This window comes from Erinaceus europaeus, chromosome 7 (genome assembly GCF_950295315.1).
Source record: "Erinaceus europaeus chromosome 7, mEriEur2.1, whole genome shotgun sequence".
Lineage (NCBI taxonomy): Eukaryota > Metazoa > Chordata > Mammalia > Eulipotyphla > Erinaceidae > Erinaceus > Erinaceus europaeus.
This window is the reverse complement of record NC_080168.1, coordinates 116,868,635-116,889,435: the sequence shown is the minus strand read 5'-3', so window position 1 is coordinate 116,889,435 and position 20,801 is coordinate 116,868,635. Positions and strand designations below refer to the sequence as shown.

Sequence of the window (20,801 nt, the reverse complement as noted above, 5' to 3'; positions counted from 1 at the left end):
CCTGACACTGTGCCCTGAGCTCACCCCAGTCAAGGCCACACCTCTATGTCTCCCTTTTTTATCGTCTCTGGTCCCACTCATCCTAGGCTCATCCTAGGTTCCACAAGACTTTGTGTGTGTGAAATTGAGAGGAGGAGAGAGAGGAGGAGAGAAAAGAGAAAGTGTGTGTTTTATGCGTGAGGTCACCAAGCCAGGCAGTGTGACTTCAACGTCCTCCCTCTGGGTTGAAAAGTCATCAGATGGGGAGTCGTGTGGTAGCACAGCGGGTTAAGCTCAGATGGCACAAAGCACAAGGACCCGACTCCCCACCTGCAGGGGAATCACTTCACAAGCGGTGAAGCAGGTCTCCAGGTGATTATCTTTCTCTCCCCCTCTCTGTCTTCCCCTCCTCTCTCTCCATTTCTCTCTGTCTTATCCAACAACAACATCAACAAAAACAACAATAACTATAACAATAAAACAACAAGGGCAACAAAAGGGAAGAAAGAAAGAAAGAGAGAAAAGTCATCAGATGAAGCCCCCAGGACAGCTGTCTAACCATATCTGTGGGCTCAAGGACTCAGGGAAAGACAAACTAAAAACAACACACAGGCCAATGGATACTTTCCAATGATTTTTTTTTTCTTTTTAATATCAATTGACATTTTAAAAAATACAGAGGTGTTTGACACAGAATAGCACCATTGTGTGGGGTACACACTTCCTGCACCCGGCACCTGAAGGGGGGGGTCTTCTCGCCTGGGCTGGGGGTGGGCAGTCACTCAGGGAGTGTTTGATTCATGCCAGTTAGTATCCTTTCTGCCTCGACCCCAAGGTCTTACAGGAAGGTAATAAATAAATAGAACACCGAGATTGTATTTTGCAGTCATCCAGTTCAGGTCTCTCAGAGAGAGAGGGGAGAAAAGTCCAAACTGTGAGAGGCTGGAGGTGAATGGACACCAGGTCAGGTCAGCCATTCAGTGCCGCGTTCTAGAGTGACCAATATTGGAAAGTACTTGGGTCCTTTGGGTTTGCAGTGGAACATGATGCTTCTGGGTTTGGGTTCTGTTTTGCTTTGTTTGGTTTGATTTGGTTTGGCTTGGCTTGGCTTGGTTTACAAGAAGCAGACAGGCCCTATGTCCACACCAAATTCCTGCTCAGGCCCTCCGATGTCCATGGGTGCAATGTCAATGATGGGCAGGCGCGAGGTCTTCTGTGACCGGTACTCAATGACCGTCTTGCCCCACTTACCGGTGTGTCTCTGAGGGGAGGGGAGAGCAGACGTGATTCAGTGGAAACCCTGCAACTCAGTCCCAGCTGCTGACCTCCTTGGTGAGCCTCACAGAGCACAGCACAGCACCCCTAGACCTCTCCATTCCTGTCCTGTGCTCCCCACCTGTCCTGTGGAGCAGGAAGCCACTACCTAAAACCCCCTCTTCGCTGCTTCTTCTGTGCATCACATGAGCATTCCAGCCCCGGCCACACTCAGTAAGGAATCCATCGAGTACAGAAGATGAAGCAGCTTGCCCCTCCCCTGCACCTGTCACTCTGCACATAACCCCTCACTTTCAAGCCTCTGATGCTCCCACCGCTTGAGGACTGATACCTGCTGTGGACCAGCCCTCAGCCCCAGGCCCCAGGCAGCTGACTTCCCCACTGGCCCCACTCACCGTGCAGCCGTCCCTCAGGACATTGTAGGTGAACCTGCTGTTGCCCTCAGCCCGGATCTCCACGTCGTTGGAGCCTTGGATGAGCAGGGCCTTCTTGAGGTTGCCGGCTGCCTCGTCCATGTAGGCAATACTGTTCTTGCAGTGGTAGGTGATGTTCTGGGAGCCCTCGGTGGACAGTAGGCGCAGGAAGGTCATCTGGACGTTGGCAGTGTTGGGAGGCAGGTTGTCATCTCCATAGCTGAACTGTCAGGGCAGAGAGCAGTGGTGTGAAGCCCAGGAATACAGGCTATGGGGTCAGGGCTGCCAGGGCAGCCAGAGGAGCTGAACAGAGGTCTTTCTCTATCCAGGAGAGGAATGGCCAGCCTCTAAGGATCCACTAGTCCTCTTAAGCCCCAGAGAAAACTGGTGAGAATACGAGCAAGGTGAGAAGGAGGAGGAGGAGGAGGAGGAGGAGGAGGAGGAGGAGGAGGAGAAAAGGAGGAGGAGGAGGAAGAAGAAGAGAAAGTGAAACCCAATTTCCAAGCAGACGGAAGAAAACTTCTGATCCAAAGGGCCACCCACCTCTGGCTCAGAGCCCCCAGGTACCCACGTGGAAGCCACCGCTGATGGTCTCTCCAAACCAGACGTGTTTCCTGTCCTTGCTCTTGCTGCTCCACCAGTTCTTCTTGGGCACGTTGGCAGGGTTGGGGTAGACGCAGGTCTCGCCAGTCTCCATGTTGCAGAAGACTTTCATGGCATCCAAGGTGCAGCCCTGGTTGGGGTCGATCCAGTAGTCTCCTGCAAGGGAGGGAGGTGACAACACCAGGGGGCCTCTGTCAGGCACGGGCTCCTGAAAGGGCTGGGCCTGCGGGGGAGACAGGAAGCAGGGGACACCAGGGAGAGGAGCAAAGTGTGGACACAGAGAGGGGAGGCGGAGGGACGGGGCAAGGAGACTGAGGGATGCTGACCAGGGACATGAAGAAAAAGGACATGAGGCCTAGTGGGTGGAGCGCTACCCTCCATACTGCTCACAGAGCAGGCTAGGAGCCAGGGCTGCAGTGCCCCTGCCGTGAGACAGGAGAACAGCCACCTGGCAGACCCTTCCAGGCCTGCTTCTGTCCTGTGCTAGGAAGCCTCTCCTCCCTGCGTCTGACCTCCTACTCTGGCTCACCGCTCTTCCATTCGGGGTGGCAAAGCTGCAGGTCCCGGCAGGTGCGAGCGGGGTTCTTGCGAGAGCCCTCGGGGCTCCGGATGCTTTCAATCTGGTTGTTGAGGGACTTGAGTGTGGCATCCACCTCCACGTCATGCTGCCTCAGGTCACCAGCTGCCTGGTCGGCCCGCATGTACTGCAGGGGGTCTGGACCCTTCTCTCTCTGGCCCAAGCCAGCAAAGGCAGACATGTCAATGCCAGGGCCAGGGGGACCTGGAGGGCCAGGGGGTCCAGGATTTCCAGGAGGACCCTGTAGCAGGAGACAAGGGATCCGTCAAGCATTGTGGGGAGGTACACTGTGTCCATCATGTCTACTAGAATGTACTGGGGGGGGGTCTCCTTTCCTTTTTTCTAATGTTTAATTTTATTTGAATTAGAGAGAAAGCCTGGGGAGTAGGAAGAAAGAGAGAGAGATTTTTCCAACTATGACACAATCTCCCTAGACAATAACTTAGGTCACCTGCATATGAGATGTGAGGCTCAGGCAAAAACTAGTAGGGTCATGGGCCCCTTGGGATAAATCTAAAATAGACCTACTAGCTTTTTCCAAAATGGAGACCCCAAATCTTCATCTGCAATATTCTTTGCCGTTAGGTTCATGATTAGTCAACAGTTTGTTCTGCTTTATATATTAGCTCTTTTTCAGCCACCAGGTTCCACATACTACCATGATGACAACCTGACTTCACTGGGCAGATGACCCCACCAATGTGTCCTGGAGCCCCACCTCCCCACCTCCCCAGAGCCCTGCCACACTAGGGAAAGAGAGAGACAGGTTGGGAGTATGGGTCGACCTGTCAACACCCATGTTCAGCGGGGAAGCAATTACAGAAGCCAGACCTTCCACCTTCTGCATCCCACAATGACCCTGGGTCCATGCTCCCAGAGGGTTAATGAACAGGAAAGCTATCAGGGGAGGGGGTTGGATACAGAGTTCGGGTGGTGGGAATTGTGTGGACTTGTACCCCTCTGATCTTATGTTCTTGTCAATATTTCCATTTTATGAATAAAAAAATTAAAAAGAAAATACCAGAGGCTGAATCTGAAATGATATGTCATCTTATCTACAAATAAAACATTTGGGGGTAACAAAAAAAAAGAAAGAAAGAAAATAAAAGAAGGAGAGAGGGAGAGAGAGACACCAGAGTGTTGTTCAGCTCTGGCTTATGGCAGAGCTGGGAGTTGAACCTGGGACTTCAGAGCCTCAGGCATGAACCTTTTGGTCTTTTGAAGAACCACTGTGCTGTCTCCCCAGCCCCAAAGGGTCTTCTTTCAGTCCCATCCTTGGGACTGAAAGATGGGATGGGATGCACCACAGTAGACCAAGACAGACAAAGCCGTAGCACTTTCCATATTTATAACCCCCACGTGTGTTTCCCAACACCAATCACGGAGCTTTGAAACCTCAGGGAGACCCCAGGACACGTGTCACCTGCAGCTGCAGGCTCAAGCCCTGAGGCAGAACCTCTGAGCCAGTGTTCAGGCCCCATCCCCCAGAGCTGGGCCCCCCCACACAGAGGGCAAGGAGCCAGGACACTTACAGCAGGGCCAGTTTCACCAGAGCGTCCACGGGGGCCAGGAGGTCCAATGGGGCCTGGGATTCCATTAGCACCATCTTTGCCAGAGGGACCAACAGGGCCAGGGGGACCCTGTAGTCCAGGGGAGGAAAAGGTGGTGAGAAGGGAAGTTGGGCGGTAGTGCAGCGGGTTAAGCACACATAGTGCGAAGCACAAGGACCAGGGTAATGATCCCAGTTCAAGCCCCGGCTCCCCACCTGCAGAGGAGTCGCTTCACAGGCGGTGAAGCAGGTCTGCAGGTGTCCGTCTTTCTCTCCCCCTCTCTGTCTTCCCCTCCTCTCTCCATTTCTCTCTGTCCTATCCAACAATGATGACATCAATAACAACAACGAAAAACAACAAGGGCAACAAAAGGGAAAATAAATAAATAAATATAAATTTTTTAAAAAGGTGGTGAGAAGAGCCATCTTCACAGGGAAAGCTGACCAGTGGCCAGCAGATGGGTGACTATGCACTGTACCAGCTGCTGGGCTCCCAGTCCTCTACACTTTCCCCCAACTGGTCTCTAGTCAAGAACCAGCAGGGTGGTTCATGGCTCTCTCCTCTTAGAGAGAATCCCACTACCAGGGGACCTGGCTGGTTCTTGTGTCCATCCCACCTGTGACCTCAGGGACTTTACTGGCCATAGAGACTGTGCCCATCTCTGCTGCTGAGTAAGACTCCCGAGCCCCAGGCTTCCCAGAAGCGCGCGCGCACGCGCGTGCGCACACACACACACACACACACACACACACACACACACACACACACCAGAACAGCCGCCAGTGCCTAGACCACTGAGCTCACTTACTCTTGGACCAGAAGGACCAGCAGGACCAGAAACACCTTGGTCTCCAGAAGGACCCTGTGCAGAGGGCAGAGGTGAAAGGTCAGGGCTCAGCACATGCAGGGCCCCATCTGCCAGCATGGAGACCTCCCTGAGTCTATGTGCATCTTGGAGGAGCAGATAACGTACCCCACCCCACCCCCACCCCCATCCTGGGTTCCTTTTCACTGGTTCCTCACTCCGAACCTGAGGAGGTCCTGCAATTCTTTAAGAAGCCACCAAATTGTCTTAGCAGCATGGGACACTCTGATGGGCTCTGAGAAGGGGTGGGGGCCACCAGGGAGCCAAGTACAAACAGTGCCACTCACAGGAGGGCCAGGCAGACCCTGCAGACCAGTGAAGCCTCGGTGTCCCTTCAGTCCCCTCTCGCCAGCCTCTCCAGTTTCTCCTTTGTCACCTCGGGGGCCTTGAGGGCCCTGGAAACAAGAGAGACAGACACAGGCTGGGTTGGGCTGGGTCAGTACCCACAGGGTACCTTCTACTCCCGCCTCTGCCCCTGTGGGGCACTGCACACAAGACACTCAGATACGCACTGGGATTCCCCGGGCTCCGGCTGGTCCTGAAGGTCCCATGGGGCCTTGTGCGCCCTGTGAGAAAAAGAATGTAAGAAGTGTTAGAGCAAGTCAGGACAGGCTGAGCCTCCTCCGAACCTGCTCCTGTGGTCCAAAGACAGCCTGGTTCAGGGCTGCCTCCAGGCTGGGGCCGTGAAAGGCTCCCTGACCATTTAGCCACCCGCTTCACTTTCAGCTTTTACTGAATTAAGGCAACTCACAGCTTCTCCTCGGTCTCCCTGTTTGCCAGTTGGGCCAGCGGGTCCAGGAGAGCCGGGGGGTCCAGGGGCTCCAGGAGCACCCAGGGGGCCAGTCTCACCACGATCACCCTTTCAGGAGAAAGATCTGGCTCAGAAAAGAATGTTCCAGAAGAAGCAAAAAGAGCAAACCTGGCCACGGCCTGCCAAGCTGGGCTGGCATGTTAGACCTAAAGGAATGCCCTCTTACTCGGTCCCATCCACAGAGAGACACCCAGACACTCACCTTCACGCCAGCCGCACCATCTCTGCCGGGGGGACCATCAGCACCAGGGCTTCCCTGAGAGCAAGGGAAAAAAGCAAGGCGCCATTAGGGCTGCCCTGTCTGTCTCCCTAAGGCTCCTCCATCCTCGCCCAGCTCTTCCCTCCAACAGATCTGGATCCAAAGGGTCCTCCCTGGACCTCCATCTGCCTGGCCTTCTCTCTCCTGTCAGGGCCTTCCCACGACACCCAGACTGCCCTCCATCCCCTTGCCCCTCTCAGTCCACCAGGACATGGCCTGGCTGGGTGGCAGCGATGCCCCAGGCTGCTCACCCCAGGCAGGGCTCACCTCTCGTCCAGGTTCACCAGCAGGACCAGTCAGGCCAGGAGGACCCACGGGGCCAGGGGGACCTCGGTCTCCAGAGGACCCAGGAGCTCCCTGCTTGCCAGGCTCTCCCTGAGGGACAACGACAGGGACAGTGAGTGCTCACCCCCCCATATCCCTGCCGGACAAGGGACAGATAAAGCCTCAGGACAGACACAGCACCCACAGAGGCCAGGCCAAGGCACCCGAGCCAGGCTGGGCCTCGTGTCACCAAGTGCAGGCACCTGCAGTCACTTACGGATGGGCCAGGCAAGCCTGGGAACCCTCGCTCGCCACGCTGTCCGGGCAGACCCACGATGCCCCTCTGACCAGCCAGACCTTGGGGACCTGGAGGACCGTCGGGACCCTATGAGCGGGGAGGCGGGAGGTGAGGAGGTGCAGCTCTGTGGCCGTGTGGCAGAGAGAAGCCTCTATAGCATCCCTGGTCCCGGGGACCTCGCCCTGGGCTGGTTGGGTCTTGGTCAGGGACTTACTGAGGGCCCATCATCTCCAGGTTCTCCCTTTTCACCAGGGGTGCCAGCAGGACCTTGGAGACCAGGGTCACCAGCTCTGCCAGGGGGGCCAATGTCTCCTCGAACACCTTTGGGACCATCTTTGCCAGAAGGACCAGGAGGGCCAGGGGGTCCAGGGTTGCCCTAGAAGGAGCAAATGCAGGAAGTGAGAACTCACCCCACCCTTCCCTATGCAGCCAGGCTGCCAGAGCCATCAGGCCCCAGGGACAGTGGGGTCCCCTGTGGGGGCTCCTTGGCCCCCTCCACACCTGACCAGCGCCCCAGCCCACTTCCTCTGTCTTCTCCCTTGTGACACACTGTCTGCTTCTCTGGCCCCTGTGTGATTGGTTTTTCCTGCTTTGTGTGGGATCCCTCCTGCTTCCTGCAGCTTCAAGGGACAGGTGACAGACAGCATGCTCCACTGACCCCTAAGTCTCTGCACCCACTCCCTTTGCACTCGATGGGTCAGAGAGTGGGGTGACTTTTCACCCTCTCTGCCCACTCCTTGCTCCTACACCACTGAAATCTCACTGAAGACAAGACAGATATGTGTGGGCATTTGTATCTCCCAGGGGCATGTGGCAGGCTATGAGATGTCTGCCCACTGTGAAGGCCCCACCCTCCCTGCTGAGCCGGAAGTCTGAGTGGTGAAGCCCAGCTGACAGGGAAGATGGCCCTGTAACAAGAGGCCACCCACCACCACCAGTGACCCGCAGCGGGGAAGGTCCTTCTGGATGGGCAAGAAAGGGTGATGCCAGTCTTGGCTCTCTGGTCAATAGAACCAGATTCCTGAGTGCCTGCCTGAGTCCCCTAGGCCAGGAGTAAGGCAGGAACCAGCCTGGAGAGTCACTTACATTAGAGCCTGGGGGTCCGACACGACCAGCAGCTCCAGGAAATCCAGTGGCGCCCTGTGTGAGAGATGGGAACCCCTGAATATCTCAGCCCCTTAGGAGGATCAAGGGTCAGATGTCAGATGATGTAGGATGGAGGAGGGCAGTTCAGAGAGTTAAGGTGCCGTGAAGCGTCAAGGACGTTAGCCGGGGAGAAAGGGCCAAGGGCAGCAGTGGCTCCTGCAGGGGCCCAGCTTGGGGGAGCTGAGCCCCCCAAGTTAATGTTCCCCCCAGGGCTGCTGCTCAGCAGCAGAGAGAGGCCCCCATTTCCCCACTTGCTGTGGGATAGCATCAGACCAGGGGCAAAAGAAGGCCTGAGATGGACGAGGGGGCATGGTGAATCCAGGCACTGCTACAAGAACCTGGGGGCCAGGGTGTGAGACAAACACCCTGCACCCCACTGAGTGACCCTGGGGATGGGCCCTTACTCACCGGTGGACCTTGAGCACCTCGGGCTCCTTTAGGACCAGTCACTCCAGTAGGACCCTGGAAAGGAAGGTGGGGAGGACAGTGAACTTGATGACCCTGGGGGGGTGCTGTCTGAACCCCAACAATGGACTCTTGAGGGCTAGGTCTTCAAAGACACCGATCTCTTGACAGGAAAATCAACCTGGAAGATCTTTCACAGGAACCTGTCACCATGACCAGGGAGACCCCTGTTCTGGGAAGAAGGCTGGGGTGTCTCGGGGAGAAGGCCGGGCTCCTGGCCACCACCACCCCGCCCTCCCCAGGACACTGGCTGCTTTTTGGGGGGCTGTCTGTCCTCCGGAGATGGCCTGCACTCTGTGACTGTCCCCCGCACCACCATATACAAGACAGTAAAAGCCAATGAATGAGCTGCTTGACTCTGAGCCCCAGCATGAATCCTCCTTCCTGGGCCTCTCTCTTCCCAGCAGAGCAGCAGCAGGCTCTGGTGTCTTGAAAGGGACTCCCCGCTCTGGGGGGCCCCACCCTACAGCCAGTCCTTCCTTCCCAATGGGAACAGTCCCCAGGGAGCCTCCTAATACCCACCTGAGGCCCAGGCGCTCCAGAGGGACCCTGAGGGCCAGGGGCACCAGCATCACCTTTCTGGCCGGCTTCTCCTTGCTCACCCTTGGCACCAGGCTGGCCATCTGCACCCTGTCTCAGGGAGGAGGGGGAAGGGGGTGAGGGGGAGCCAAAGGCTCTGGTGCTCTCAGATGGGGCCCAAGGCTCTGTGTGAGTGTGTGTGTGTGTGTGTGTGAGAGAGAGAGAGAGAGAGTCTCCACAAGGGCCTGCAAGTGGGTGTGAGAGGAGACAGTCACTCCAGTGTGGCAAGATGAGGAGAGGAGGGGACAGGCCATCCTTCTTGAAGCCCTATCCCTCCCTTCCCCCAGGCTGCTCAAGGGGTGGGAGTGAGGGGACAGGGGGGACTCACAGGTGGCCCAGCGAATCCGGCAGGTCCAGGGGGTCCAGTCTCACCACGTTCACCCTAGGAGAGAGAGGCCCAGCAAGTAAGGCCCCACTGCCTGCCTTCCTGCATCTCGTCCCTCCTGCCAGCTGGGAAGTGCCCACCCCCCCAGCCCCCACCCCAGTTCAGCCCAGCCCAGCCTTTTGTATGGTGGCCCTGAAAGACAGGACACCTGAAAGGAACCTTCTGGGCGCTCCACTCGAAGTGAAGCCTCTCTCAGCCAGAAGACCTGACTGCTCAAAGGCCCTGTCCCCTGACCATATTGTGGTGGTGGTGGACCTTTCCTGTCTTGCCCACCTCATCTTTAGCCCAGGCCCCCAGAGCAAGGAGGGAGCCAGGCACAGAGGCAGGGCCATGAGCCCAGGGCCTGAGGACCACAGTGCTCAGAGGATAGACACTCACCGGGGCACCTCGAGCACCAGCTGTTCCTGAAGGTCCTGGAGGGCCGACTTCTCCCTAAGAGGGGTGGGCAAAAGCCACATGTGAGGGGTCAGAGTAGGGCACTGGAAGTGAGTGTACTGAAGAAGCCCTGACAGTGAACAGGTGCCCCAGCCTACCCCATACCTGCACAGGTGCCTGTTGGGCCTTTGCTGGGTGCATGTGTACCCCAGCCTGTCAGCCCCCCTCCACGGGCAAACACAGTCAGCCTCTCTGCTTCTGAGAGCTCCCAACCCTTGATTCCCTGCAGCCCCCAGAAGTGGGAGAACAACACTGAGTGAGGGTGAAAGACGCGTGATCCTTGACAGGAGATGAAAAGAAGGCAGAGAGCAAAGGGGCCGTGACTCACCTTCTCACCGTTGGCACCAGCAGGGCCAGGGGGGCCGATGGGACCAGTCAGACCCTGTGGAGAGAGGAGGCGGCAGTGAGAGAACAGTCAAGTCAGGGCTTGGAGCCCAATCGGGACTCAGGGGCCCCCTTCCCAATGGGCCTCAGTGTGCCCTCCCATGTCTCCCAGAACCCCTTCACCCCCATAGCTGCCCAGTCCACATGGCTGAGACAGGACACACATTGTCCCTCTCTCCCCCAAGTTCAAGGCTATCGTGCCCCCACCATGGGTCCCCCTCCACGACCTCCCTCCCAATTCCCAAGATGGAACCAGCGGTCACTTACTCGGCCCCCATCCTTCCCAGGAGCTCCCTCAGGGCCTTTTTCACCAACATCACCCTGTGGGAGACAGGAAACGGGTCACCTTAGAGGGCACTCCAGCACCCCCTTCACGGGCTCAGTCTCACCTGGCTGGGGCTCCAGGGAGGACTCAAACCCTCCTTTACTGTGTTCACAGTGAGTGAGGAGAGGTGGAGAGAGAGAAACAGAGAGCAACCAGAACCCTGCCCCACTAGGGAAAGAGAGAGACAGGCTGGGAGTATGGATTGACCTATAAACATCCAGGTCCAGCACAGAAGCAATTACAAAAGCCAGACCTTCCACCTTCTGCACCCCATAAAGATCCTGGGCCCATGTCCCCAGAAGGATAAAGACTAGGAAAGCTTTCAAGGAAGGGGATGGAATACAGAGTTCTGGTGGTGGGAGCTGTGTGGAATTGTACCCCTCTTATCCTATGGTCTTGTCGGTATTTTTTATTTTATAAATAAAATAGAGGTTCTTTCTTCCAGAAAGAGTAGATGGACACCCCCCACACACACACACACACACACATACACACACAATACTTGGGCAGGGGCATCAAGTGAGGTGGGGGTGGGCAGCTGTGCCCTGTCATCCTGGTCCTTACCCGGTCTCCTTTGGGTCCAGCAATGCCAGCTGCTCCCCTCTCACCAGGCATTCCCTGCAGACCTGGGGGACCCTGAGCCCCAGGGGGCCCAGCTGCGCCAGCTGCACCCTAGTGGGAGGAAAGAGGGAGTCTGGTTGGGCAGCACCTGCCCAAGGGCCTCAGTGCTACAAATTCCCTTGTCTCTTCCTCCCCAAATCCCCCTCCTCCCTCCTTCTGGCCTTCATTCTTCCTGGGCTTTCTTGCCTCCGTACTTCTCCCCAGAGAAGGCCCCCAGCAGCAGGCCCAGCCTCTAGCCTCACTTACTTTGGGACCATCATTGCCAGGGGTGCCAGGGAGGCCACGGGCACCCTGCAGGCCTTGGGCACCGGGAGAGCCACGTTCGCCAGGGAAACCTCTTTCACCCTGTGACAGAGACACGGAAGAACCATCAAGACAAGAGAGAGAGAGAAAGAGGGAGGGAGAGAAAGAGAGAGGGGGGAGGGAGTGAGATAGAGAAAGAGAGAGAGGGCAGGCATGTGGGAAGCAGAGTAGGGGGCAGGCACAAGAGAGGCCATGCTGCTGGGATCACTGACAGAATGAGGTGGTGCGAACAGGCCACCCGCAGGAAATGGCTCACAGGACACTCACCCTGGGACCCACGAGGCCAGGGGCTCCAGCTTCACCAGGAATACCCTAGACAGCAAAAGAGGATGAGTGAGAGGAGGAATTTTAAGTCCCAGAGCCCTGGCTAAGCCTCCCTCCGCAGGGCCATGGATGCTGCAGAGGCTGGCCCTGGGCTTCCCAGGCCTGTGCGGCTCCTCACACACTCTGGCCCTGCTTTCTGGGCAGTGGAGGCACCCTTCCCACGGAAACAGGCTGCAGATTCAAAGAGCCCCATACTCACCTGGTCGCCCGGCTTTCCACCTTCACCTGGGGGACCAGGAGGGCCAGGAAGTCCCTGGAAGTCAAAGTGATGGAATTAGCAGGAGTGAGCTTGCTGCCCCAGCGTAGAGCAGACCCCAAGGGGCAGCAGCACCCCTCCCAGGCCCCTGAAGGGGGCAGGCCTTCCCCCATGATACCTGCTGTTGGCCCAAAGAGTCCTGACATGAGGTCTGAGAGGGAAAGCCCAAATCCATCCACCTACCTGGAAGCCAGAAGGCCCAGGAGCACCCTGCTCGCCGCGCTCACCGGCGGGTCCCTGCAGGTAGAGGGGCTGAGTCAGACTCTAGAGAACTCTGAGCTTCACCTGACTCCCCTTAACCACCACAGTGGGGTCCAAACAACCTCCTGGGGCCCCTGCCCCAGCTCCACATGGTGAGTCTGGTGGCCCAGGTCAGTCCCACCACAGGGTGAGGGTGAATTTCCCCCACCTCTGCCCACAGGGACCCCCAGGCTGGGTGGGGACTTACGGCAGGTCCAGGGGGTCCAGCAGCACCTGTCTCGCCATCTTTTCCAGGAAGACCCTAGAGGGAAAAAGGAGGGCATCGTGGCGTTAATTCAGGTGTGAAGGCCCCGAGCCAGGGCAGGTGTGCTTTGTGGCCCAAAGGAACCCTCCCCTGCCCCCCAGACTCCTGACTCACAAGGACTGGAGGGGTTCAGAGCAGCACAGGCTAGGCACAGACACTCACACTGCTATCTGGGAACAGGGACAGCCCCCAGCAGTCAGAGGGGAAGGGGACTTACCCTCAGACCAGGAGCACCAGCCAGGCCCTTCTCGCCAGCTTTGCCAGGCTCACCCTGGAGGAAAAAGCAGGCCCGTGAGGTGGAGGTATGGGTGGGAGTGTGGGTGGAGTGACCTAGGAGACCGGGTTTGCCCAACGGACAGCAAAAGCTAAAGCCAATGGTCAGCTCCATCCCTCTTGCTCAGAGGTGTGACAGCCTGGGGCTCCCAGTACACACAACCCCAGTGGACAAGATGGCCAGGGCTGCCCAGGGCACCAGGGGGCCTGCTCCCTCTGCCAGTCCTGAAGGCGGGGGGGGGGGGGGGGCAGCACCAGGTGGAAGGAAAGTGAAGACAGCAGCTCACTTACATTGGCACCTTTGGGGCCAGGGAAACCCATGACACCAGGCTGTCCACGAGCCCCCTGAGGACCTGGGGGTCCAGGGCGACCATCTTCACCAGGGGCACCCTGAAAGAGAGGGTGCCGCTCTTAGAGCAGTTGTTCTGACCTCGCCTGTCCACCCAGTAGCCATGAGTGCCCACTGGCACTGGGCAATGGCAGCACCACAGCACCCAGGCAGCTGGGGTCTCTGCCCGGCCCACACCGCACACATGGATCCCTGGGTGAGGGCACTGTTGAGCTGCCAGTGCAGGCCAGGCTCGATGCCCTGCCACAAGCAGCCCATACACACAAGCGGCCGTGTTCAGAGCTCACAGCACATGCCACACATGGTCACCTAGTCCCTCCCCAATTTTCAAGCTTCACCAGCTGCCCCACCCAGAGTCCCATCTCACCCCCCATCCTTCACAGCTGCCCCGGATGTTGGACTTACAGAAGGACCTAGTTTGCCTTGAGGACCAGCATCACCAGGGCGACCAGTCAGACCCTTTGTTGGGGAGAGAGAAGAGGCTGAGTGTCTAGGCAGCACAGGGCTGGAGGGCGTGGGCAGGAGAGGGTTTGAGGTGTCTGCTGAGAGTGTGGCGCTGAGGGCAAGCCATGCTACTCACCCGAGCTCCGGGAAGGCCAGGCTCACCAGGGCGACCAGGGTCACCATTGGCACCCTTGGGACCTGCGAGACCACTGGGCCCTCGCTCTCCAGGGGCTCCCTGTGCAAAGAGAAACATGGAGTCAGAGAGAGGCTACCTGACCAGCAGAATAGGAAAGAACCCTTAGCTCTTCCTCCTTACTTACCTTGGGACCTGCGAGACCATCTTGACCAGGGAAACCACGGTTGCCAGGAGCACCCTAGGAAAAGGAGAGGAGAGAGCACAAGTTAGAACAGCCCCAACTCCACCATGGCCAGACAGAGTCCAGCCGGTCCTGGGGTTCATGTCACCACCCACCAGCTACTATGCCTTCTGCAAACATTGCTATGGCCTGCCAGAATCTGGGAGGCTTTTTTCTTTTCTTGTCTTTTTCTTTTTTTTTTTTTTTGTTCTTTTCTTTTCTCTTTTCCTTTTCCAACAGGGCTATTGTTGGGGTTGAGTGCCTGAAAAACTCCATGTCCAGGCAGCCATCTTTTATTAGTAGAGAGGGAGGGTGCAGGGTAGGGAAACAGAAGACAGACACCTGCAGTAAAGCTTTTCCCCAGTAGGTGGAGAAGAGAGGGCTGAACCCAGCTCCTCTCACCTAGAGGCAACATGTACCCTGTGCCTTGTGCCTTGTGCAGGGTGAGCCACTATACAGCCCCACCCCACCCCCGCCATCTTTCTGTGGAGTTGAAACTGCTTTATGTCAAGGGGGTGGGAGGGGCGTGAGGGGTGTAGGGAACACAAATAAGAGACCCCTCTCCCCACAGCCACGGGTAGAGAAGAGAAGGATAGAAAATCCGAGGAAGCCACAGGACTCGGGGAGAGCACAGAGTCGAGAGGACCTGATCTCCATCTCAAGCCCACACCCAGAGCAAAGGAGGACCCTCCACCCACTTACTCTCTCTCCAGGGGGGCCAATGGGACCAGCTCCGCCAGGCTCTCCTCTAGCACCTCTTTTGCCTTCTTCGCCAGCGGGACCAGGAGCTCCTTGGGGTCCCGCAGGGCCCTGAAGAGTGTTGCAAAACAGAAAAGAGTCAGTCTTGCCAGGAAGTGGTCTCTTGTGGAGGCAGAGACACCGGGAGCCAGGGGTCAGGAAGGATTGTCTGGGCAAGAACAAGAGCCAGCTTGCCAGGAGAGAGAAGGTCTGAGTTCAGCTGTAAGGCCTAGTTTGGGAGTCTCTCAACCCTGTGCCATCCCCTTCTTTGGACACAAGCTGAGGATAATCAGATTGGAGGAGGGGGAGGAATGGCCCCAGTAAAGCAGCAAGGAAAGCTGAAGGCTGGGGAGCAGATACTCACAGTTTCTCCCTTGGGGCCCTGTTCGCCTTTAAAGCCAGCAATGCCAGGCTCACCCTGCACAAAAGAAAAAGGCAGGTTCTCACATGGGGGTCTCTGTGAAAACCCTCCAGAAACCCTCAGAGACACCCCCTCCCATGATCCCCCAGGGATGTTGCTGTAGGTGAGAGACAGTGGGATGGAGGATTTGACGTCAAGGGTGTCTGTGGGACTTGAGGTGCACCGCAGGCTCTTACCGTCTGACCCTTGGGGCCAAGAGGACCAGTTGCACCTTGAGGGCCAGGGGGACCTCGGGGCCCAGGGAAGCCAGGAGCACCAGCAATGCCAGGAGCACCCTGTCGGAGGAAGCAGAAGGGAGGACATCAGGACTCGGGGTGGGCAAGCAGGGGGAAACCTAACCCACTTGGAGCCAAGCCCAGGAAAACACTCACAGCAGATCCTTTGGCTCCAGGAATCCCATCAGTTCCAGGATTACCCTGAAAAAGAAGAGGGTGTCATTATAAAAGAAAGAATAGAGGAGGTTGCGTCTTCAGTTGCCCTCGAGCCCTCCCCGACCCCAGCTGTGCACTCCAGTCGTGGAGTTTAAGGGGTGAGGAGGTTCCACTTCCCAGACAAGGCAAGAGCACAAGACACTTACAGAGGCACCAGCAGGCCCGGGGGACCCAGGAGTGCCAGGTTCACCACGGGAACCCTGTGCGCCTTCAGGACCCCTTGCGCCAGTGGGACCAGCTTCACCCTGGAGAGAGCGGGGTGGGAGGGGGTGGAGTGAGGAGACAGAGTTGTCACAGGCAGGGAACACAGAGGGAGTCACTGTGTGCACAGGGGCAGCTATGCTCAGGACATCTAAAGGGGACACCTGGGAACAAGCTGCAAGGACCCTACAGCATCTCTAAGAAAAGTGGGCACTGTGGGGGGGCTGCCATGCTCACATCACAGGTGATGGCCGGCAGGTTGGGCAAGGAGCTCTACACCTCCTCCACGTCAATTTCATTTCTACTAAGAAAATGGAGGCCCTCTGAAGCCTCAGCTCAGGGCACCACATGACAGTAACTGGCCCCTGGGTGGACGCTGCTACCCTGGCTCTGGCTGGAGCTCTTTGAAGTGAGCCAAGAAGCCAGCATTTGCGAGCTGGTCACTCTCCCTGAACCGCTGTCCAATTCTCCTCAGCCTCTGGCAGCCACCCCCTTCCCCCCCCCCCCCCCCCCCGTGCCCCACACACACAGAAGGCCTCTGCTTTTGCTTTCATTTTTTTTTCCTGAAAGTCACAGTTGGCTGTGAGCTGGGCTCTCCCTGGAGAGGGCTGCTGACCTGGAGTGAGGGCAGAGCTGCCTCAGCTTTCTCCTCAGAACATTCTTGCCTCACATTGGGAATTATGATTTTCCAAAGGTCAGGCCCCCTCACCTTCTGCTATCCCTCTTCACAATGGGTTCCCTTCACAGGCTCCAGGGGACTCAGACACTGTCTGGTTGCCATGGAAACCCCCAGGAGAGGAAGAGCAACCTGATACCAGTGACCAGCAGTCTCCTTATTCATCTCCTGGCTGCCCCCCCCCCCCCCAGAGAATTCCCAGAGACAGAGGCCCACGCTGGAATCCCTCCTGGACCTGGGGGCCTTCCCCTGAGCTGGCTGGCCTCTTGCTGGCCTCCACTAATCCTTGGAAGAACTCAATTAACATGACCTGGAAGAGACAGCCCTAACCCCCACTACACCTCCCAAGAAAGCAAAAAGACCGAGAGAGGGAGAGGGAAGCTAAGACCCTTCTTGCCAGCTCTCGCCTCAATTTTATCTCATTCTTTCCTCCCAGCTCTTAGGCCTCCTTATCTTTTTCTACCTTTCCCCACTCTGAAGCTGCAACTGTTCAGCTTTTTACCACCCCATCCCACTCCCCTTTCCAGCTGGACCCTGCAAAGTGGGATGGGAGGCATTCTTCAAAAGAGAGGTAAGGGGAGGGCTGTTCAGAGGGGATCCCAGCTAGGGTTATAGAGAAAGGGGCTTCCCACTGACTCAGTAGGGCACACACCTTGGCACCAGGAGCTCCAGGGAAGCCAGGACCACCAGCAGGACCCACAGGACCCTGAAGGAAGAGAGACAAAGAGAGAGAGGTGAGCAGTTCCCTGAGTAGACTCCCTCAGGCCTTTCAGTGAGAGCGCCTCTCTAACCTTCCCACCTCAGCACTGATTTTCCCCTGGATGAGAACTGCCTCCACTGCCCATGTTCCCAGGCATAGTTTCAGAAGCAACACGTTTCTGACTATAACCAAAGTGAGAGGGAGACAGTTCTCTCACCCTGGCCTCCCAACTATCCTTCAAAAAAATAAACACTTCCCAAGACATAAATGTAGGGCTGACTGAAAGCTCACTACATCTCTCCTTCCCAGGAGAAGCCAGAGCTCTGTCATGCCCACACTGAACCTGCACTCAGGTCCAGCTCCTCACAGAACTCCACAGCAGTCTGCTGAGAAAGAAGGAACTTACCGGAGGCCCAGCAGGACCTGGTTGACCATCATTGCCCCGGGCACCCTGTGAGCGAGGAAAGAAGCAGAAGTGAGAAGCATTCAGGCATTCCATCCCTGCAAATGCTGGGGCCCAGCACAAGGCCTTGAGGGGTGGGCTGGGCACAGTCCCTCACAAGGAGCAGCCCAGAATCCTTCTGCCAGCTTCGTGAGTAGGTGCACAGGGGGCTTGCCCTCAGCTGAGGCAAAACCTGGGTAATTTCTCAGCTGTCCTCTTGTGTTTCAAACATCTGTTTAGAACCCAAAATTTCCTAATTTCAAGGCTGAGTAACTAAAGACTCAAAGACTTGGTTGAACTCAGACGAAGGGAAAAAAACAGTTCCGCAGGCCTGGATCTGCTCTTCCTGCCCGCACACATGGGGGGTAGGGAGGGGCACTTTCAGGTACTGGTTCACCTTCTTGGTTAGGCATCTCTGTTGGTTAACTCCCCACCCCCACCAGCTGGACACCCTGCTCCAGAAGAAAACAAGGTTTGCCCGCAGGGTGTCTCGGCTGCTGACCCAGGAAGAAGTCCCGTGTCAGGGTATGACCCGAGAGGCCTAGCTGAGCTCAGGCCCCCAGACTCCTTCACACAGCAAGGCAGGGCTGCCGGCTCTTCCTCAGAAACTCGTATTTTAAGGGTTGGTTTGGTTTTGTCTTGTTTTTAAATTTTATTATCTTTATTTACTTATTGGATAGAGACAGCAAGAAATTGAGAGGGAAGGGGTTGACAGAGAGGGAGAGAGACAGAGAGACACCTGCAGCCCTGCTTCACCAGTTACAAAGCTTTCCCCCCTGCAAGTGGGAACTAGGGACTTGAACCCAGGTCCTTGTACATTGTAACATGTGAACTCAACCAGGTGCGCTACCACCTGGCCCCCAAGGGTTGTTTTGTCTGTCTGTCTGTCTCTGTCTCTCTCTCTCTCTATCTCTCTATATCTCTGAGTCTGTGGTAAGTACCTTAGTCCCAGCTTCTCTCTCAAAGCCCCTTAGGGTCCAGAGAACTTGTACCCCAACTCCAAAATCTACTAGGGGAGGCAGGGCTGGCCTGGCAACTGCTGGGCCTTACAAGGCCGAAGGCGGCTTGTGCCCAGTGGGGCCCTGCCTGCCTGCCTCTCCTCAGAATCTGAAGGATGCTTCATGGGGATCTCAGGTTTGAAATAAGAGCCACATTTTCTCCCTGGTTAGAGTCCATTTTTCCTGACTGAGACTTTCCAGGATGGCATTAAACAGGAAAACAAGAGAGAACTTGACAGAATAAAATGTCAGAGGGAACATCAAGCCTCAGTGCTGGCCAGAGCCCGTCTGGGCCTCTCTGATGGAAGCCCTGGATCAGTTTCCCTGCAGCATCAGCCAGGGGACTGGCTTGGGGTCTGGCATGAGTGAAGGGGGCTGCAAAGCTGGCATCCGGGGCCTTCTGTGTAATGGGGCCTGATCGGGGCACGTGGCTGCAGCGGGCAGAGGCCCTATGCCCCACCCAGCCTGTGACACTACCAAACTTCCAGGCCAAATCCCAAGCACAGCCTTCCAACCTGACTGCCATGAGGCAGGGAACCAGCACAGAGGACCAAAAGCAGGGTTTGCTGGGCCCAGGCAGAAAAAAACACAGGGACAGGGATGTGGCCACTCTCTGAGATGTGGCCACTAATTCTAGCCCCAGTGTCACATGCCAGAGTCCTGCCAGTCTGCAGGAGCAGGTCTGGCCTGCTTGGCAGGCAAGATGCACTCTAGTCCCCCTGCCCCCACAAAGCAACCCAGGACAGGGAGACAAACCAGCATTGAGGCTGCTGGCTAGTCGCTGGTGGGCTTTGGAAGGAAATGTCTGACAAAGAGGTGCAGGACCTAGACAGCTGCACAGGCAGAGACGGCACACAGAGCTCGGGCAGCTGCGGTGTGGGGTCAGCGGAAAGCCTAACCACACTTTTCACCTGGCCAGCCTTGGTCGAGGGCTCTCTGGTGGGACAGAACCTTGACACTTGTACCTCTGCAGCCACAAATCTCTGCACTTGACTTCCTACCCTAGCAAAGTAAACTGGTTCTGTGGCTTAGTTCTTGCGTCTTTAAAAATGAGGAGGTGGGGAGTCAGGCGGTAGCGCAGCAGGTTAAGCGCAGGTGGCGCAAAGCACAAGGACCAGTCTAAGGATCCCAGTTCGAGCCCCCAGCGCCCCACCTGGAGGGGAGTCGCTTCACAGGTGGTGAAGCAGGTCTGCAGGTGTCTGTCTTTCTCTACCCCTCTCTGTCTTCCCCTCCTCTCTCCGTTTCTCTCTGTCCTATCCAACAACAACAACATCAACAACAATGACATCAATAACAACAATAATAAGCACAACAAGGGCAACAAAAGGGAATAAATAAATATTTTTTTAAAAAAGAAAAAAAATGAGGAGATTATGGGGCTGGGTGGTGGCACACCTGGTTGAGCGCACATTACAATGCACAAGGACCTGGGTTCAAGCCCCTGGTCCCCACCGGCAGGGAGAAAGCTTTGAAAGCGGTGAAGCAAGGCTACAGGTGTTCCTCTGTCTCTCTCCCTCTCTATATTCCCCCTTCCTCTTGATTTATGGCTGTCTCTATCCAATCAATAAGGATATATATTTTTTTTACCAGAACACTGTTCAGTTCTGGTTTATGGTAGTGCGGGGGATTGAACCTGGGATGTTGGAGCCTCAGGCATGACAGTCTCTTTGCATAACCATTATGCTATCTACCTTCCAACCTCAGTAAGGATAATTTTAAAAATGGGGAAGTAACAGGTTCTACTTCAAGGGATTTGAAGAAAGGCTGGATTAGACATAACAGTGATGAGTCTAACGGTGAGGTGCTGGTTAGGTCGATGGCAACACACAGCAGCAGCAGCAGTGTTGAGTGTAAGGCCCCTGGAGTTGAAGCTACATGGCTATTCTGTTCTAGGACATCTTCTGAGCAACTAGAAGACAGACCAAGTAACACAGCACCACAGCCAATCTAAGTCAGTGCATAAATTCCAGCTGGATGGACTGGAGAGACTGAGGGATTTAGCTGAAGAGTCTGGGGTAGTGTAAAAAGAGTCTGGCCCTCACCAACCAGCCCTGCCATGCCCCACCTGCCCCTCCCACTCTGCAGACCTGGCCTGGCAGCCTGGGAGGTGAACACTCAGAGAGAATCTTTAAGGGATGCTTTCTATACAT

General features: G+C 56.4%; 1 protein-coding gene across 3 annotated transcripts in view; it reads right to left on the bottom strand.

Moving 5' to 3' along the window:
• Positions 1–630: 630 nt before the first annotated feature.
• The window catches only part of COL2A1 (collagen type II alpha 1 chain), a 31,814-nt gene continuing 11,643 nt past the window's right edge, over positions 631–20,801 (bottom strand). For all 3 annotated transcript variants that reach the window (XM_007516228.2, XM_060195475.1, XM_060195473.1), the window contains 38 exons: positions 17,618–17,662; positions 17,164–17,217; positions 15,781–15,879; positions 15,575–15,619; positions 15,380–15,478; positions 15,147–15,200; positions 14,747–14,854; positions 14,009–14,062; positions 13,825–13,923; positions 13,650–13,703; positions 13,187–13,285; positions 12,840–12,893; positions 12,566–12,619; positions 12,301–12,354; positions 12,061–12,114; positions 11,805–11,849; positions 11,481–11,579; positions 11,178–11,285; positions 10,556–10,609; positions 10,233–10,286; positions 9,848–9,901; positions 9,413–9,466; positions 9,028–9,135; positions 8,449–8,502; positions 7,981–8,034; positions 7,109–7,270; positions 6,874–6,981; positions 6,600–6,707; positions 6,276–6,329; positions 6,014–6,121; positions 5,775–5,828; positions 5,550–5,657; positions 5,206–5,259; positions 4,380–4,487; positions 2,800–3,088; positions 2,239–2,426; positions 1,650–1,892; positions 631–1,240 (listed from right to left, as the gene is read on the bottom strand). In XM_007516228.2, the coding sequence (XP_007516290.2) occupies positions 1,094–1,240; positions 1,650–1,892; positions 2,239–2,426; positions 2,800–3,088; positions 4,380–4,487; positions 5,206–5,259; positions 5,550–5,657; positions 5,775–5,828; positions 6,014–6,121; positions 6,276–6,329; positions 6,600–6,707; positions 6,874–6,981; positions 7,109–7,270; positions 7,981–8,034; positions 8,449–8,502; positions 9,028–9,135; positions 9,413–9,466; positions 9,848–9,901; positions 10,233–10,286; positions 10,556–10,609; positions 11,178–11,285; positions 11,481–11,579; positions 11,805–11,849; positions 12,061–12,114; positions 12,301–12,354; positions 12,566–12,619; positions 12,840–12,893; positions 13,187–13,285; positions 13,650–13,703; positions 13,825–13,923; positions 14,009–14,062; positions 14,747–14,854; positions 15,147–15,200; positions 15,380–15,478; positions 15,575–15,619; positions 15,781–15,879; positions 17,164–17,217; positions 17,618–17,662 (3,441 nt within the window). In that variant the 3' untranslated portion in view covers positions 631–1,093. The remainder of the gene's footprint in view (positions 1,241–1,649; positions 1,893–2,238; positions 2,427–2,799; positions 3,089–4,379; positions 4,488–5,205; positions 5,260–5,549; positions 5,658–5,774; positions 5,829–6,013; positions 6,122–6,275; positions 6,330–6,599; positions 6,708–6,873; positions 6,982–7,108; positions 7,271–7,980; positions 8,035–8,448; positions 8,503–9,027; positions 9,136–9,412; positions 9,467–9,847; positions 9,902–10,232; positions 10,287–10,555; positions 10,610–11,177; positions 11,286–11,480; positions 11,580–11,804; positions 11,850–12,060; positions 12,115–12,300; positions 12,355–12,565; positions 12,620–12,839; positions 12,894–13,186; positions 13,286–13,649; positions 13,704–13,824; positions 13,924–14,008; positions 14,063–14,746; positions 14,855–15,146; positions 15,201–15,379; positions 15,479–15,574; positions 15,620–15,780; positions 15,880–17,163; positions 17,218–17,617; positions 17,663–20,801) is intronic.